The sequence below is a fragment of the Meleagris gallopavo genome, chromosome 2 (assembly GCF_905368555.1).
Source record: "Meleagris gallopavo chromosome 2, MGAL_WU_HG_1.1, whole genome shotgun sequence".
Lineage (NCBI taxonomy): Eukaryota > Metazoa > Chordata > Aves > Galliformes > Phasianidae > Meleagris > Meleagris gallopavo.
Window position 1 is genome coordinate 79,564,498 of NC_139405.1, and position 19,170 is coordinate 79,583,667.

A 19,170-nucleotide genomic window follows, 5' to 3' on the forward strand; every position below is an offset into this window, starting at 1 on the left:
ATGAGGAAAAAACAGATAATGAATCAAAAAATGTATGTATGCTTATATCTGGGTGGAGAAAAGTCTGCATAATCTAACCCTTAAAATGAAAAATATATGTTAGCCATGTTTCCCTATGACCCTGCAGATGAAACAAGTTAGGACAAAGACACCAGGATCAGATCAAGGACACAGGTATATTAGAATTTTCCCTAGAGCCACAGAATATCAGTAATCCCAAAGTCTCCATCACCATCATGGCATGGAAAAACAAGAGAGTCACTTCAGGGTATGGTGGTGTAGCAGCAGCCTCTACTGGCAAAGCAATCTGAGCTACAACTGCTGCCATTGCACTCCAGCTTCACCAGTCTGCTCCCTCTCCTGTTCCCAAACCTGCTCTCACCAATTCTGCATGCCCAGAAATTGCAAAGGGGCTCCTTCTTCCCTCCTGCCAGCATCAGCCTGTAAGCCAAAGAGGCAGTGATTGCACCGCTGACCAGAAACACCCAGCTGCACGATGGTAGCATCATTCACTGGGGCCAGTGCAGCAGAAACATGAGAGGCATGGAATGGCCATTTAGTGTAATATCAGTCGGACTGTACTTTCTGGATGCAGTAAGTACCTAGATGAGCATCTAAAGAATAAAGAATATAAAAGCTGCCACTTGAGGCAGGGAAGAGCCCCGTGTTGTGCACAATCATGTTACTGTACCTGGTAGTTTCTCTGGTAGCTGGAGTTAGCTGCTGTTACCTTTTTAATCATTATAGTTCTGTTGGACAAAATGCACAGGATTACCTTCTGCTGGAAAAGCATATTCTCACAAACACAGAACAATGGATGCATTCTTTTGTGTTTTTTCCCATACCTGACTTATCACATGCCACGAGCAAGCACAACTCTTCGTCACTGCACGTGCAGGTTTATCACAGCACTGAGTAAAAGACTTGCCTGTATACAAAGACTTTTGAAGTGAAAGAAAAGCAAATACTTCATCATTAGCAGAGTGACTTAAAGAGTAGAAAAACATTTCTTATAAGAATTAACTGTGAAATGTTCCTGAAATGAAAGTTTATGATGAAAAATGTTAAAAGCAACAATTTTCAGTGTGTACTCACAAGTCTTACAATGCTGCTGCAGGGAGAAGACCTATGAACTTTCATTCTATTCACTCATGGGATCAGGGACGTGCAATAAAGCATGTCTGTTCTACATTTTGCTAAATAGCTGAAAAGGCTTGTAGCATCTCCCAGTGACTGGAGAAAAGCAGTTAGGTCTTTTTCACCTATCAGAAATGCAGAGCAGCACACGTTGAGGATCCTAGGTTTTTTATTTTCCTTCAAGAATTATGAAGAGCTTGTTTACTGCAATGTTTTCTAGTTACTGCCTGAGCGCTTTTCACTAGATGAGAGGAAGAGACAAACCTCCCTCTGGCCCCAAGGTTAGATCTTGCTTGACTGTTCCCTGGTGGCAGTGCAGGAGAACTCTTCACTTGGTTCTCATAAAGGTTTCAGGTCAAAGCTGGATGCTGTGCTTCTAAACCATCCTCAGACACGCTGCACTGCATAGTTTAGCGATAACCCTAGCAGTGCCATGAGGCAAACATCAGGAAATTTTAGGAAGTATAGTGCAAATAGAAAATGCACTATTAGAAGAGATCCAGATTTTGTTTACAAGCTTTTCTCATATAGTTTTAAATTCATTGGGAAGGAAAAAAAGAAAAAAAAAAGAGAGAGGAAAAGGAGGAAAGCTTCCTCCTAAAGCCATTATTGTCTGTGCCCACACAGCATTTAATTTTTCACTTAAATCTTACACTTCTGTGAGTCCTGTGAGTGCAGGTTTGATCTTTTGGAATGAACCTTTTAATCACTACTTTCAGAAATTATTTGTTGTGCATTTGGTTTGGAGCCTATCGATCTGCAAAGCAGAATAAACTGCATAGAGCTGTAAAAAAAAAAAAAAAAAAAAGAAAGCTTCCCCAAGAGAAGGGCCACCATCTTGCTCCTCCTTGTTAAGCACAAATTCTGTCTAAAATACACATTGGCATATAGGAACTTCATCATCACTTCTGCAAATGACTAGCAGGAGAAAAAAAAATATCTTTCTCCAAAAAGGTGGGATGCCACATTAGCAATGACACATAGTTGTATTATATTTGCTTAAAATCTTCTAGTACACAAAACAACATTAACAGAAGAGAGACAACGAACATTTACTGAGTTCTTAAAAGACTAAGAAGTGCATACTCTTTAAAACTTTTTCTCTTTTTATAGCTTTTTGGCAGTACGTATGCAGCAACCTCTCTATTCTTTTATTTTCCTAGCTATTGCTTATTTTATAGGAAAAATAGATAAGGAAGCTCCATCATATAATTCATCATATAATTTTTATGAAAGTCAGTAGTACTGATGATATTAACTGTAATATTGCAAGTAAAATTCATGACTAGCAGGTATAGACTTTTTGCCACTTTGTGCCTGGCTACTTCATTTGAGAGTTGCATTTCTTATCAACCTTTAAACTTTTAACTACTGCTGGTGTGAAAGAGCAAAACTACTTAGACCATTCTGTATGAGGCTGGACAGTCTGCAATTCTACTGCATTTGTTCCCACCCACTTCCCTGGGCTACAGTACAAATGACAGACATTTAGAACTTAATAAAACTCTAAATTTACTCACATTTATCACGAAGAAAAGAGGTGGCTTGCAATAATAGCTTAGTCTGTTATTCTTTTTTGCGTCCCTATCAGCTTTATGTTTCACAGATGGACTTAATTGCACTAGTTATCACCTGTGCATAACTAAAGACTATGCACTACTACAGAGGCCTCGGCACTGAATGGCTGAAATCCACTCTAGCCACTTTAATTGTGTCCACCTGAAGTCTTTGTGCAAAGGAATATAAAAAAAATTATTTCATAGCTTGCAGAAAGAGCTGCAAGCCCACACACATAAAGTTCTCCATACAAGATCTAGGGAAAGGAGAATAAAAGCAGGAAGGAGTTAAATCAGTGAGAGGTGCTTTTAAGATGTGAAGGATGGGATTAGTCAGTTGTGGGCAGGCAGTGGGAAGAATAATCTAGAAGCAGATGTGAGGCTTCTTTTAGGTGATACTGTACTCATTTGAGGCGGTGATGATGTCCATAGACAGTAAAAGGCACGCCAGTGAGATTTAGAGAAACTTTTTGATCAGATAGGATAGTTATTACTGCAACCTTTGAAGCAGCCTAGATCTAGGAAGATGCAAAGCTACATTTCAAGTAAGCCTAAAATCTGAATTTCTAATTATGTTTTGAGATTTCCTAGTAACACTAAGAGAAAACCCTTCATACAAATGTCCCTACTGGAAAGTTGCCTGGCTATGGGATTTAAACTTTAAGTAATTATAGAAAGGATTTCCTTCACTCTTGCACCTTGAAAATCTGGGTTTTCATTATCTATTTATGAATAGTGCAAACAAAACTGCTCTTTTCTACTAAGATACATGTTCAATGTCTCCTGGAATTCTTCCTCTGGAATCAACTCATCTCTCCTTCTTCTTTATGGTTAAATTTCTTCTCCCTTTCTTTCCAGTCTTCTCATGAGTCTACCTAACACAATGTGATTATTCAAAAAGGAGCGTTAGACATGTTGTTATTTAAAAATCTAAGAGAATTCCAGTAGAAAAACAATGCAAATAAAGGTAAAAACAGATAAAGGTGTTCATGAAGTCTGCAATAACAATAGTAAAACACTTTTATTCCTAAATGGTATGAATTTTAAATTGCAATTGTTTTGACAATAGCCATGTACAGTTCATATAATCCAGGTAAATGGTAATCCACAAGTCCTGACTATCGTGGAGGAAGCACTATTTCTAGAGATGTTGTTACAGAAATCCTGGAGAAAATGAAACTAGTGCTAAAATACTTCAGCTTTTTTGTCATTCTTATACCTTGATCTCATCAACCTGGATCACCCTCAAGAAACACTTTCAGTGAAGAAGAGTCTGCAGAGTGTATCACAGTTTTTTTCCTGTGAGGAAAAAAACGCACACTGATGGTTGCGACATATCTGCATGTGTAGCTGATAAGAGATGTGTTCCTTTTAGTAATTGCTCTCATATTTTATACAGCCCTGTTGTGAGGGCTATGGTTTTCTCCTCCTGCCCAGCAGTTAATTCAGTCGTACATTCCTTCTCTCTCACTACTATTTTGTAGCAATCTCTAGAAAAACTCAGTTTTCTGGATGTTTGGGGATTCTTTCTGCCACTGAATGGTTCATTCCCAGCTGCCTGTAGGCCATCTATGTTAGCACAGCTCTCTATTTGGCATAATCAACATTGTCATGGAAATGAAAACACCATTACTTCTTGCAAGAACATCTCCAGATGTTTTGGGTACTGGAATTCACCTCTACTTTATGCCAGGAATTCACATGGATGTTCATACAAGGTAAGAACTCTTTTCCTTGCATGTTTTTCTGTTTTTCCCTGCATGTTTTCTTTGACATTAAACTGACAGATTTTTTTCCACATTCTTCCTTATCAGATTCTCTTGATGCCATTTCACTTGTAACTTCAGATGTGCCAAGAATGCTTTTTCGTGAAGGTGCTACCTTAGCCTGATGCTTGGAAGAGTGAACAGGTAGGTCTAGCTGCATAATCCTCTCAAGCAATATATACAATAGCAAAAAAGTTATCTGTAAATTGAAGATGAGGCTGAACGCAAAAGTTTCGGCAGGCCAATATTAAGATATGACAGGCTTAAGATTTGTTCATCTCATATTCACAATTTAGTTATGAAAGTTAAATACTCAGAGTACTACATATATCCTGAAGAGTCCTAGAGAGTGTAGGTTGGTATACCACAGCAACTGGTAACAATTAGGTATTGTTTGTGACATTGAAACTTCCAAAGAACAGTGCTCTGGTTATTTTGTGCTGCACCAACCATAGTGATCTTTTAACAGGCACAGTCATCCCTAAAGCATCTGGTCCAAAATCATTATCCATGTCACTAAAATTGAAACACGTACTTAAAATAAAACCAGCAGTATCTTCTCAGTTAGATACCTTCCATCCCTCTCTTACTTCTTCCATAGCAAAACTATGATAAAATCAAATTGTGTATATCCAAGATGCACCATAAGAATAAAATAGTCCTCACTGTGACCTTCATTCCATTAATTCTATGTTTTTCAAACCATAATATGAAAAAAAATTGTATTCATTTTAATTTTTCTTTGCAAGTCTAAAAGCACTCATTTGATGATAAAATTTTAAGATAATCTCAGATTAAACTTTCTGATTTTATGTTTTTCTTCTCTGTTTTTAGGTCCTTGGGTCAACGTTACTTGAATATATATCATGCGCCTTCTGTGCTCTTTTTACCATTTTTCAAACTAATAAACTTGTCTGATGGTCCCATGACCTACCAAAATTTGTTCTTCTACTTTTTTTTTATTGTACAGTAGTGGGAAACAGGAATTTAAGAAGAATTTGGAGGATACTTCCAATTCTGAAGGCTAGGTAGCATAACTTTTCAGAATAAGTTTCTAATCATTCTAAAGTAAAATAAATAAAAAATAGTATTCCCAGCTTTGAGATCTCAATTTAAGGAGCTCCAAAATCATTTCAGTGGCATGGAGCAATATGTCTGGCATTTAGATGTCTACTTCTATACGATTCCTGGTTTCTAAAGCTTTAGGTTGTTGTCAAACATTTTCTTATTTAAAACTCAGAACGTATTTTTTCCAATTTAACTTTAGAGCCATCAGCAACTGGAATAAGAACCGTTAATCCACCTGAAGCTATGGCTTTAAGCATAATTTTTTTTATTCAAATTTGACTCTGTTTCTTTGTAAAAGCATATTCATGTTTGCAAATTCACTGCTTCTCAGTTGTTTCTCTCTTTAATTCATTAATGCAAACACCATACAAGACATCTCAGTTTAGTTTAGTCTTTAGTTTACTTAAGATATATTTTTATTATTTTTAAAGGCTAGCAAATGTTGCTGAATTTTAATACAGTATGGCTTACAAGAAATGGTAGCCACAGTAGCCTCGGGCAATTTTTGCATGTCTTCGCTGTAAAAGAAACTGGGGTTCACTGAAGACAGAGGAAAGGGAATTCTGTTTTCACTGAACACCAGACCTGGCTTCTGGAGGCTTCATACAGACAGAATGACAGCTCTAAAAATTAAAAAGGCAGCATTTGTCATTAATTATGTACTGCGAGATATTTGCTGTGACCCATTAGGTTAATGATCTTCTTCCCCTGTTGTTCTCTTAATCCTCATCTTATTTGAGCCTCAGTTAAAAATGGAAGACCTCGAACTCAAATTCAGCACTTTACCTGTTTATTTGTATATAACATTCCTGCATCCAGGGAATTTGTGGCATTTCAATATGCAGAAAACATGTAAATTTGAATTCAGCTCTTGCTGTACCGTTCCACCTAATATGTACATCAGCAGAGCTGTCCATATAGAGGTTTTTTACTCTGATTGTGGATTGTTTTAACTGCATACTTTTTCCTTTGTTAGTTATTTTCTTCAGTTGGTTACAAATATCTCCACATAAAGCGTTATACTCTCATGTCAATGGGCTTAAAATGTGTCCATTTCCAATATGAAATGTCAGTGCTTATTAAGCTCATGAATGAAATGAAATGCCAGGTTCTCCTGACGTACAACCTTCTGGGCATACTTATTAATGCAAAGCCACTAGAAAACCTTTCAATTACAATTTGAACTTTTGCAAACAGCAATTCCTTATTCATGGGCAATTTGGAGGCTCTTCCTCACTTAAAATATATAAGAGAACAAACTAATTAGACAAAGTTGTTGAAATGGTAATCGATTTTTTTTTTTTTTTTTTCTGATAAGTAAGTTGAACCTATGCATTTTAATCCTCCAGCTGGGAAAAAATGCCTCCATGTAGAATTCCTCTTATAAAGATTTAGTAAAGCAGTGCACCCAAGAAATTGCCTCTTCATTTACTGTTTACATGTCTTTGCCAATAGCAGTTTAATTTTAGGTATAAAACTATCTTTAGTACAAAATGGCCCTGCCTTACCCATATAATGCATAAAACACCTACAGATTCCATTGAACAACTTCACAGGATGTAAGTAGTGGCTGAGAGTTAGAGTTGAGTTTTTTATTACTGAAGGTAGTATTTAATTCCATGTCATTGTTTAACCTTCAGTGTGGTTACTCTGGGGGATTGAGTTCAGCATCTTATTTCACGTTCTCTGTGGGTTTCTTATACCAAAATGATACAGTTGTAGAGTGAACTGTGTGCTAAAATGAAGTCTGCTGAGACTAAGAATACCTGAACCTTCAGTATTCATGCTTTTAAACTTCTCATAAAATAACTGCCTGTGCATTTTCTGTCCTTCTGTTGTAATAATCCCACCTTAAAAAGGCAAACTGCATAAAGGGTTACCACTAACTGCTCTATGAAGAAGTAGTTTAAGTGTGCTTTCAGTTCTATTTTAAAATGTGAATGCATATGTATATATGCATATATATAAAAGCAATATTTTAAATGCAAAGGAGTCTTCTGGATTCCAAATGTTTGGGTTGTCTTTATCAAGAATATTTTTAACTCTCTAAGACTGATCTCATCTCAATCTCATGCAGACCAAGGAAGAGCTTGGCAAAACCAGTTGCAAATCATTTTACAATACGTCTCTTGTGTAAGCAGTAGCGTGACACACTGTGCAAAAAAAGAAGGAAACTGTGTTGCAGTGAGTGCTCAGCAGAATTTTAGGTGAATCCATTTCCTATCACAATGCAATGGACTGCCATCACCTCTGTGCTCCATCACTGTCTCAGCTGGAGAGAAAGTGACTGGGAGTCAAGAACTGGCAGCGTATGAGAATGGTGATGTGTGCATCAGGGGTCAACTTGGTGTGCCCTCAAGGCCTCTTAAGTTACTTTGTAATAAGAGAATGCCAGAAGATATATATAGTCTATGTATAGCTTATATATATATATATATATATATACACACACACACACACACTTATGTGCATGTATAGACAACTACTCATATAGAGATGTATTCCAAATCTATAATATATGTATGGTTATACTTCTTCACACTTGCTGCACTTTCACAGCTGTTTCTGTACCTATTTCTCCTGCAGTTACATCTTCCTAAAACGTAACCCAACAACTCCATCACAGCCATATGTTCAGGTGTATGTAGTCATGCTTTCCTTGCTCTGTGGAGCCTCTGGTTCATCCCATCAGTAGATCATCCTGCATTAATACCCCGAGCACTAACGCTAGGAAATCTTTCTGGTTTCCCCTAACTAATAAGGGATTCTCATTCCTTATCAGCATCACAAGTAGTAGCAAGAGCTTTGTAAATGGAAAATATCACCATGCTTGTTTTGTTTTTGTTTACCTAATCTGTCTGTATCCTTGATTACACAAGAAACACAAGGACACAAGGAAAAAGTGTCTCAAGATCCTGATGAAGCACTGGGGCCTTGAGCTGTGCTGTAGCGTTTGATGCTTCATGCTCCATCCAGAACCCATGCAGAACCCTGGGTCTGTACAACACTTTGCTCTTCTCTTTTGGATACTCTCTAGGGTTGCGAGGATGAGGGCTGTTGCCCTTTTATTATATTAGCATCTATTATTACTCATTACTCGTTAAAAACAACCTTAAAATACATTGTGCTATCAGACAGATTTTTTTATAATGGAATAACATTTGCACTACTTACAGATATAGCGACTGCATGAATGGAAACAGCTGCTGTAATGGTCTTTCCAGAATGTTTTATCTGAAAATTTCTGGCTCAGCCTATTTGGGTTATTTCTGAAATTATCTCTAGGAGTTCATTTTCCTGCAGAAAAACAAACAAACAAAGAAGTAGAAATCTATATATTTCCTATTCAAGAAATATATTAAAAACTTACAACAGATATAAAAATGAAGAATTAAAAGAAGGAACAGTTGATATTTGAGCACAATTTTGATGTTCTATAGTAAAATGCACAGAACATTCACCAGTGCCAGAACTATGCTTGTCTGCTGGGAGAGTCAAACTATAACACCATGTGAACTGTTTCCCTTTCCAAAAAAACTGTCTTAGTTCTCATCACTCTAAACACTCCAAGATGTCAGTGAACTTCAGTAATGCTAAGAGAAGCTTAAAGAATTGATTTAGATAACAAAAATCACATAAGAGGAAAATTGGGCATCCGATTATCAAAAGACCCAACATATGCTTGGATGGTTATCTTTATTTGAGATAAGTGGTTATCTTTATTTGAGATAAGTGTTTCTCTGCAGTCTAAAACAGAGAAAGGATGACTGACTGGCTTAGAGGATGCACTTAACTTTTAAATGCCCCCTAGAAGTGCGATAAATGCCATAACAAGATGGTATTCTCAAGATTCCCAAAGAGTCCAAAGCAGAACCAAAAATTAAATCTGGCTCTTTCACAACCCACTCCTATAATTTAAGCACTAGTCAGTCATGTGGCCAACTTAGCAGAATGAGGCTATACATTCCTAATAAAGCATGCTATCTTCACCCTGTGTACGAAAATGTATGTTATATCAATAAAGGAAAGAACAATGAAAGGGAAGCAATGTTTTAATAGTGGCTCTATAGAAAAAAAAAGAAAAAAGAATACACTGGCCAAAGCATTAATCTGCCTAAGTCTGCAGGGAGAAAAGAAAGAGCACATCAAAATAGTAGTGTAAACAAAATAGGCAGCCATCTTGCCTTAAGGTTTTCTTTGTTGAAAATATACATTTTTTCTTAAAAACAGCAATACAGCAGCAGGTTAGTCCTCATTCATTTGAAAGCAAAGAAGCAGAAAGGGACACAAAGACCATCCGTGGGCAACTCCTGTGTCGTTTATGGAATAGTTGCCACCTCTCTTAGTGAGGGTTATTCCCAGTGCAAACAATTGTTCAGTTACTTCATTGGCCCCTGAGAGGAAGTAGAAAATGGAATAATTCATTAATTGGAGGAAAACTGTCCTATCAACTGATGAGTGATATTGCCCTGCTGGGCTGCTTACAGTTCAGAATGTGGAGCACCCGTAGGTATATTGATGGAAAAGGACATAACTACTGAGTAGACATCTGTGGGATAGAGGCCATCATTTTCTGTGAGATCATGGCAGGCAGGTAGCTGAAATCCACTTTCAGAGTTTCATCACACTTCAGATTTGGATTTCAGGTACATCCATCACAAAGCCTAGGTCCATGCCAAGCCTTAGTGGGAACCTCATGAAAGTTTAGCATCAGGGTCAGATGGTGGCTTTGATTTCTTAGGGCTGGAATCTGTTTTCACTGCTGCTGTTGTCCTCTAAGTAAATCAAAGGAGATTGCTTCACCATTTTGCTTAATAATGTTTTATGATTACTGGCAACTAATAGCCTCAACTTCTAGAAGAGAGGGAAGCAACAGAATGACTCTGGCATAGAACCAATCCAAGCAGACAACTCGAAGCTGCAATCCACTCTTTGTCAATATGAACTGACAGCACAATTATATGCCTTCAAAACAAGACTGCATTTAGGAATTGCTCAGGAAATACTTATGGAGTGTAATTATTACTTAAACACATCACCTTCAGAAATCTCATCACACAAATAGATGAGGTGTTTCATTCCTGTAGCTCTTCTTCGCTGATGAAAATAACATTTTCATGTTTAGTTAGCTTTAAGTTTTCCTTTTAAAAATGCTACCATGGAAATACAAGACAATGTTGGCTCCATGCTTGAGGTTTGCTGCGCTCATTTTTTAAACTAGCTCTTTGTCTTTCCCCTGTTTTTCTGCAGCAGTGAAGATCATGGATGAACTAGAATCATCAGGTGATGACATTTTGGTTACAACCAGCACATACAAAACGTTGCCTTTCCTTATCAGTTCAAGCGATCTGTTTGCCACACAGCCAGAGGTCACTTTTACAGGAGCACTGCCACCAGACCAAACTCTACTGCCCACAGTGACCAGCCCATTCCACAGCCATTCTGTTGTCATTGACCAGTCCCCTGAAGTACCAGACACCTCGATGCCAGTGGCTGCCAGCGCTCTTCCTGACCTTGCCAGCACAGGAGTGCAGGACATTACTGCTGAGTTGGACAGCACTGGTGTGAAGAGCACGGCAGTGCTGGATGAGGCAGAGCATGGCAGTGGCTACATCTCAGTGCAGACAACTGAGCCTGCAGAAGTCACCCAGGCTCCCACACTGAAGTACGTGACCACCAGCTCCATGACAACGGCAGCCAAAGGCAAAGAACTCGTGGTTTTCTTCAGCCTGAGGGTAACCAACATGCACTTCTCCGATGATCTCTTCAACCGGAGCTCGCAGGAATACAAAGCACTAGAACAACAGTTCATGCAATTGGTGGGTGAAGAGCAACTTGAACAACACATGCAATAGTCAGACACAGTTTGAAAACAAACGCACATTCCTCATCACTAAATTACATTAATTATTGCTCCATAACTCAGGAAAAACAGTAACTAGCTTCTGTGAGAGCTGTACCAAGGGGTTTTGGCAAGGAATTTCTGACTTATGCCAGTTGGCTCAGTCAGCCCTGGAAAGCACAGTATTTTAACAGCATCGGACCCTGCTGCAATTCGGTCTGATAAGCAGCACTGTTAAGGGACTTATAACCCAGGGACGTTCTCAGGGTGTGAAAAAGCACTCATTGAACTCAATTATTAAAGTGTTTACTTGTTCAAGAGACTCCAGGTATACGCCTTGCATGTCATTATTTGGCTTTATCTTAGATTACATCAACAATTCTGAATACATCTAAGACTTGTGTCTCTATGCCAAATTTAAAAATAGCCTTATAAAAGATATCATAGCTTAGCAGAGGCTAAGCTTGTGATTAAATATGGATTTTCTTTATGGGTACAGTAGGGCAATGGGTCAGCTCAGTAGCACACCTGTTATGCTATGTCCTAGCCTGCCCGGATTGAACATTTGAAAATAATTACAGTTGGCTTTTGAGTGTGGTGATATTTTTTCTTTTAGATGAATAAGTTCCCTTCCCCAGCTGCCATGCTTTTCATTACAGGGAAAATTGCTGCTGTCCAACTCAATACATTATTAAGAAAGACGCAAGAATTCCAAAAATGCCAAAAAATAAAAAAGTTAATTTGGAGGTGAAGTTTAGCAATGATATTAAAATCAGAGAAAAAGTGTGTAACGTGTACTTGATAACTAAAAGCAACTAGAAGAGAAATTACAGTAGCTAGACATTGACAGTAAGGTAAAATAAAAGCATTCTTTTGTTTTGCAGCTACTTCCATACCTTCAGTCCAACCTCACAGGTTTTAAGCAACTGGAAATACTTAACTTCAGGAATGGAAGTGTGATTGTCAACAGTAAAATGAAATTTGCCAGAACGGTGCCATATAATATCACAGAAGCAGTACATTGTGTTTTGGAAGACTTCTGTGACGCTGCTGCCCAACGCCTCAATTTGGAGATTGACAGCTACTCCCTGGATATTGAGCCAGGTAAGATAACATATATACTAAACCAAAATCTAGCAGGTATTTTTTTCCCAAATTTTACAGCTTTAGAAGGATTACATTTTTGGAAATAATTATGTTATGAATAGCTTACTAGTGAGTGATCAGAAGTAATACAAAAAAAAGATCTTGCAGATTCAGCTATCTGCAGATCCATTTCCATACTGTAGTGAAATGCTGAATGTTGGTCTCTGCACATACACCAACTGCTTTTCAGATCAAGAGCCAAGTACAGGGAAACAAAAATTAGAGCAATGGCTGAATGAAGACAGGAATAAAAAAACAGCTCGAGTGCAGTTCACAGGAATGACTCATCCAGATCTTTTATCTGAGTAGGTAAAACATCATTTCTGACGATTTTTGCAATGTAAGAAAATCATTGCTTAGGACATCATTAGATCTATCTTTAGAGGGCTATAGATTTCAGGACAGAATGAAAATTTCTAGGAATACTAGGATTCTACAGATACTCGCTGTCCTAAATATTACTAATAGATAGCTCTCCGTGGATTTGTGATTTCAGAATCCTGCTCCTGATTTAAAACCTTCTATAGTCATAAAATGCTTTAGGTTGGAAAAGACCTTCGAGATCATCAAGTCCAGCCATCCACCTGACCTACCAAGTTCCCATCTCTAAATCACGTCCATTAGTGCCATGTGCACATGTGTCTTAAATACTTCGAGGGATGAGGACTCCACTGTTTCCCTGGGCAGAGTGTTCCAGTGGTTGACCACCCACTCCATGAAAGAATTTTTCTTCATATCCAATCTAAATCTCCCCTGGTGAAACTTGAGACTATTTCCTTGTCTCCTGAGAAAAGAGACTGACACCCTCTTTGCTGCAGTCTCTTTTCATGTAGTTGGAGCAATGAGGTCTCCCCTGAGCTGCTGCTTCTCGAGAACAGCTCCAGTTCTCTCATCTGCTTCTCATAACTTTCTTTCTAGTACCTTCACCAGCTTCCTTGCTGTTTTCTGCAGATGTTCAAGCAACTCAGTATCCTTCTAGTAGTGGGGGGTCAACACTGAACACAACACTCAAAGTGCCAAGTACAGAAAGACAATCACCTCTCGGCTCCTACTGCAACACTATTTCTGATAGAAGCCAGGATGCCATTAGCTTTCTTGGCCAGCTGGGCATGCTGCTGGCTTGTGTTCAGTCAGCTGTGAGCTAAAACCCTCAGGTCCTTTTCCTACATGCACCTTTCCAGCCACTCTACTCCAAGCCTGAAGAGCTGCATAGGATTCTTATGACCCAGGAGCAAGACCTGCACTTGGCCTGGTTGAATATCTTGTGACTGGACTCAGCCCATCAAACAACCCTCTACAGGACCCCCTGTAGAGCCTTCCTTTCCCTCAAGCAGATCAATGCTCCCACCCAATTTGATGTCATCTACATCCATCTTGTTATCTCTATACAAATACGCTTCTAAGTCTGAAGTATTTGTTAAACAGAAGAAAGATTGGTGCCTTGATATGCTGTTACTAACATGGAAGTTTAGAGTTTTCTGAGTTGCACCTTTTTGGTGGTATTCTGACAACTTGAGCACAAAATGTAAACTTACTTTTCATGCAGACACTTTCTAACCTGTCTGCATTTCAGATATCTCCTTGTGGCCACTAAGAGAATCAAATGCACGTGGCAAAGAAAGTTAACTAAAATACAGGGTCTGAACTCCAAAACGTTGCTCCAATAAACTGATGTTTTACTGAATGAGGGATAAAGGAGTCCTAGAAAAACTGAATTCTGGGCTACCATAGGTACTCTGCTCTGGTAATAAATATTGAATAAATCACGTTTAGAAAATCAGTGTCTTTCCACATGGGTGTTTCATAGCCCCACAGTATTTTTATTTTGTGGAAGGGCGAGAAGTTCGGTAAATTCAGGTAATGCCAGCAAATTCCTACTTATTGTGAAAATAAGAGCCATCTAGTGGTAACAGCGTTACATCACAATGAAACGCTGACAGGAACTGACAGCCCAAAACACATAACCGAACTCAGCAGCTTTTACAGCTGTAAAAGGACTAACTACATCGGTCATAAATAATAATAAAGAATGATGTAGCAGGCTTTTAAAAATATCTGTGCTCATTTTGTTTTTGTCAGCTAAACAAAGTGAAAAAACAGAGAATGTTAAAGAGCACGGCAGGTACAAAGCCCAAAACTTTGTTAAGGGAAATGAAACACCATCACCAAACATAGCAATCTGCTCATGCCTAACTCACCCTGTTTTGCAAAGAAACACTGATACCTTCCAGCTTCCTAGTGTTGCAGGACTGTAGCACATGCTGACCACAGAATCACAGAATGGCTTGTGTTGGAAGGGACCTCAAGGCCCACGCAGTCCCAGCTCCCTGCAGTGGGCAGAGCTGACCCCAGCAGCTCAGGTGCCCAGGGCCCCATCTAAGCCAGCCCTGAGCACCTCCAGAGATGGAGCAGATCTTTGAGTGTTTTTGATTTCTGCAGACCAGTCCTTAAATCAAATTCTTCACCACAGCTAAGACAAGGTGCATTAACCTCCTTTGGAGAGTTCAGGTCACTCAGGACCTGCTGTGCTATGTAGCCCTGCTCCTTCCTGTCCATCTGCCCTCATTTCCATTCACATGATCATTATTTCTTGCCTTACGGGATCCACACATCTTATTGAAACAGCGTGCTGATAAAAATAGAGTCTGTATCCCATGTACTACTTCTCATCTTCTGCCTTCTATTTATGGGCCTCACCTTATGACATGCATGAAACCACCTCCAAGAGACAAGAGGGCTGCAGCCTTCCTCCTTACATCTCCATCTGCACTCAGCTGGGCTGAGCTCTGCCTTTAATAGCTCCTTTTGGGTCCTTCATGCATTTCTAGGAAGAAGCAGAGAATGGGGAAGGAGAAAAAGACTTGTGTGACAGCTGAAGTCAAGGCTTTGCACTACCTCTGACCTGGGCCTGCCCAAGGGCCAACACTGGCAAAATCATTTTCGTTTAATCTCAAAGAGGCATCCTTGATTAATACTAAATATATATATGTATAGTAAAATAAACACACAGCAAGGTTTTCCTCATGCTAATGCATGTATTTTCTGTGGACAGTACTGTTATTTCTAGCTTGCAGTCTTCATAGTGTTGTGCAATACTCACTAAGCTGATTCCTTCCCCTAGTTATGCCCTAAAGTACGTGCTTCAGATGATTACAGCAGAAATTAGTTCTTACAGATATATAAGAGAGTAGCATAGCATCCTTGAGTACAAACAAGCGCTTTAAAGTAAAAAACAAGAATGGATCAAAATATTCAAGTATGAAAAGCCTTGTCAGTGAGGCAAAGGTAAAATCACAGGATGGAGTAAACAACTGTACAACTAAATATAAGCTTTGCATGCTTGCTGTGTCACCCAGAGAAGAAAAATCTGTCCTCTTATGCCATACTACACCCCATTAACATTCACAAGCGTGCATTGTTTTCTCTGGCTGCTACCCAGCTTGCCAAATACTTGGAGGGTGACATCTCAATGCTCCCATTAATAATTTACCATACTTTACAGCTGATCAGGCAGACCCATGCAAATTCATGGCATGTGACGAATTTTCCAAATGCATAATGAATGAGTGGACAAAAGAGGCTGACTGCCTTTGTAAACCCGGTTATGCAAGCCAGGACGGATTGCCCTGCCGGAGCCTGTGCGAAATGGAACCTCATCTTTGTGACAATGGTGGGAAGTGTGAGTTAGTTCCTGGAAGAGGAGCTGTCTGCAGGTAAATAAATGATGCTTAACTGGAACTCTGTTAATGGACCCCTGATTCTATTCCCTGAACAAATGGAGCTGAGTACGTACTTTTCAACAGCATAAACTGTGTAGATAAGCCAAGGATTCAATATTCAGACACTTCAACTAACACTGCCACAATTCATTTTCTGCTGTAGGAGTCACAGAAAAGGGAATTCAGCACAGTGACATGCAAGACAGGCCATAGTGCAGCAGCAGTATTTCAGCTGGGAACCTATGATGTAATGGGGTCTTTCTGAAAGCTCTACTGCAATAGCAAAGTGAGCTTCGAGACCAACCCACTGCAGAAAATAATCGCTTCCCACTTCAGAAAGGCCTAGGTACAGAAATGACCAAACCAGTGGTAAGAGTAGTAGAAGTTCTAAAAGTAACAAACAAAAATTGTGTAAATTATAGCAAAGTACATACAAACTTAATGCTAGTTAGTCTCAGACTAACAGCTTCTGCCCATTCATACAGTCCGTATCGTAAGTTCTGACCTATGTGGGAGCATTTGTTTGTGAATGTACTCAGAACCACACCAGTTTTTCCACCAACTGGAAACCCTCCGTTCTCATAAAATACAGTAATCTTCTGCTTTGCCTCGAAGGAAGCTCTTTATAGTGGAACTCTTACTTCAGACCCTGCTAGTCAGATTAAAGCCACCAGTAAACAGAATAGAGGCCTCAGAGGGATGTTCAAGTATTTTTCTGAAACACACCTGAACTTCTAAGGTACCACAACACGAATGTTATTTGACCTTTGTTAAGTGAACCAAGAACCAATCTTGGTTCTTTTGTTTATACCAATCTTGGCTTTTTGTTTATAACACTCACTGTCATGAATCTAAGAGTATTTTCCTTCCTCTGTTATGAATCACATTATTTCATACAGATACATAGCAATGAATTGTATTGTGAATATTGTGCTTGTATTTAATTGCATGTTCTCCTTTGTTTTCATTTGAGGTATTCTGCGTTTTCTGCCCTCAAGTTCTGTATATTTGTCTCTTCCTCTCCCCATTTTAGATGTCCTGTACGCAGACACAAGTTTTACCAAGAACAGCGCTGTGAAAAATTTGCTCCAGAACCCACACAACCCTTCACTTTTAAACCTGTCATTCTTGGCTCACTGAGCCTTGCTTTTCTTTTCATCATTTTAATTATTAAGTTAAGAAGAAAAAGCAAAAGAAACTCTAATTTGGAGTAAGCGGCTCATGATCTTTTTCCTCACGTTTCAAAAAATAACCCCCTTTCTTAATTTTGCAATTTGAAATTTACCTAAACAAAAATGTTCTGCATTGTAGAAGGCCCACTCTCAACAGCCGCAATTCAGAAAACGCTGCAAGGATTAACTCCGCTTTCGAACACAATGAAGCCATAACTAGCTTTTGCCACACGGTTTGTAGTGTAAGTGCTTGTGCCAGTAGCTCCTCAGAGACCACTGACCAAGAAGCATTACACAGACTTGAAAACACAATTCAGTACGGAGGTAAAATGCATGGAACTTCTTTTCTTGTTCCTCAGCACATAGCACCACTCAAGTAACAGCTCCATCTGCATGTCTTACTTCTATAACTAAATTAAATCTGATTTTAAGCTCTTGCTCAGCAATTCCAGAACTAAAAACATTAATTTGGGTATTTACTTTTCACATTTACTGTCATCTTTGTTTCCTAATAGAGTGTAGAACTGCTTTTCTTACAGCTCTTTCGCATGGCTTTGGTGCTCCATTCCATCCAAGTGCCTTTTCCAAATTATTGTGTGAAATAACCTTTTATTATTATTTTTATCTCTCCAATTTCATGTTTTAGGTCACCAGACCAGTTTACAAAGCCAGGACTGACAAGTTAGTCTGTGAAATTCTGCATTTCCAGCATCAGACAGACGAAACCAAGGTTTGTGATTATTTTTAAGAGCTTTAAACTTCTACTGTTTCCTCTTGGCAAATATTCCTAGGAAGCCTCTGTAGATCAAAAACTCATAGAATCATTAAGGTTCAAAAAGACCTCTAAGATCCAACCACCAACCCATCCCCACCATGTCCAGTAACCACATCACTCAGTGCCACATCCATAGGTCCTTGAACAACTCCAGGGATGGTGACTCCACCAGCTCTCTGGGCAGCCTGTGCCAACGTATCACCACTCTTCCTGAGAAGAAAGTTTCCTAATATCCAACCTGAGTTCTATACAGAGAAAAGCTCATTTTTCTTTGGAAGCTTAATAGGACAACAGCGGCAGTCTTTTAAATATGAAGAAGGAAGGAATATCTGAAATAAAAGTTGAAAGTTCAACACAAATGCAAACCAAAGAGGAAGTTTTAATAGGAATGAAAGATTGTTTAAAAAATACTGCTTAGTGCAATTTAAATTGTTAGAAGCGTACTGACACAGCTCTCCCCAAGATCTGGTCATGGAAATGAATTTAGTTGAGAAATGAGGCAACTACATGGAATAAACAAATAATTAGAAGTATTTGGCCATTTTTCACCATAAGTAAAGTTCAAAATGAATATGTACTTCAGAGGCTTTTGGTAAAATATGCTTTTAACAATTGGGAAAAAGATGACAGAGAGGGGGGAGGAAAAATAGATGTAGAACACAGCTTTTGTGAGCTGAAACTAAGAGCAACACTTCTATGTCACTTCCAAACTCCTTTGAGAACAGGATTTTAGAACAGGATGTGCTACTCCAATCAAATTTTCAGGAAGAGATGGATATCTAGAATATTTAAGCCAAACTGAAAATGGCAATTTTATAATTTTGTTTTGCCTTTGCATTGCAATGTGTAAGAAACACGTTTCATGTCTCTGTGAAGAACTGGTTCATCCTTTTCTAAGCTCAGAAGAGAACAAATTCTTGCAAGCGGGTGACAATAACAGACAGCACCGTGCATGGTTAGCCTCTGAGAACGCTGCCTGTCTTGCTCAG

At 38.8% G+C, this 19,170-nt stretch overlaps 1 protein-coding gene across 1 annotated transcript in view; it reads left to right on the forward strand.

The window, feature by feature from the left end:
- IMPG1 (interphotoreceptor matrix proteoglycan 1) overlaps positions 1-19,170 on the forward strand; it is a 53,002-nt gene that overhangs the window by 30,589 nt on the left and 3,243 nt on the right. The window contains 6 exon segments of the mRNA XM_085218443.1: positions 10,778-11,346; positions 12,254-12,473; positions 16,018-16,228; positions 17,268-17,444; positions 17,546-17,775; positions 17,778-18,136. Coding sequence (XP_085074569.1) covers positions 10,778-11,346; positions 12,254-12,473; positions 16,018-16,228; positions 17,268-17,444; positions 17,546-17,775; positions 17,778-18,052 — 1,682 coding nt within the window. The 3' untranslated portion in view covers positions 18,053-18,136.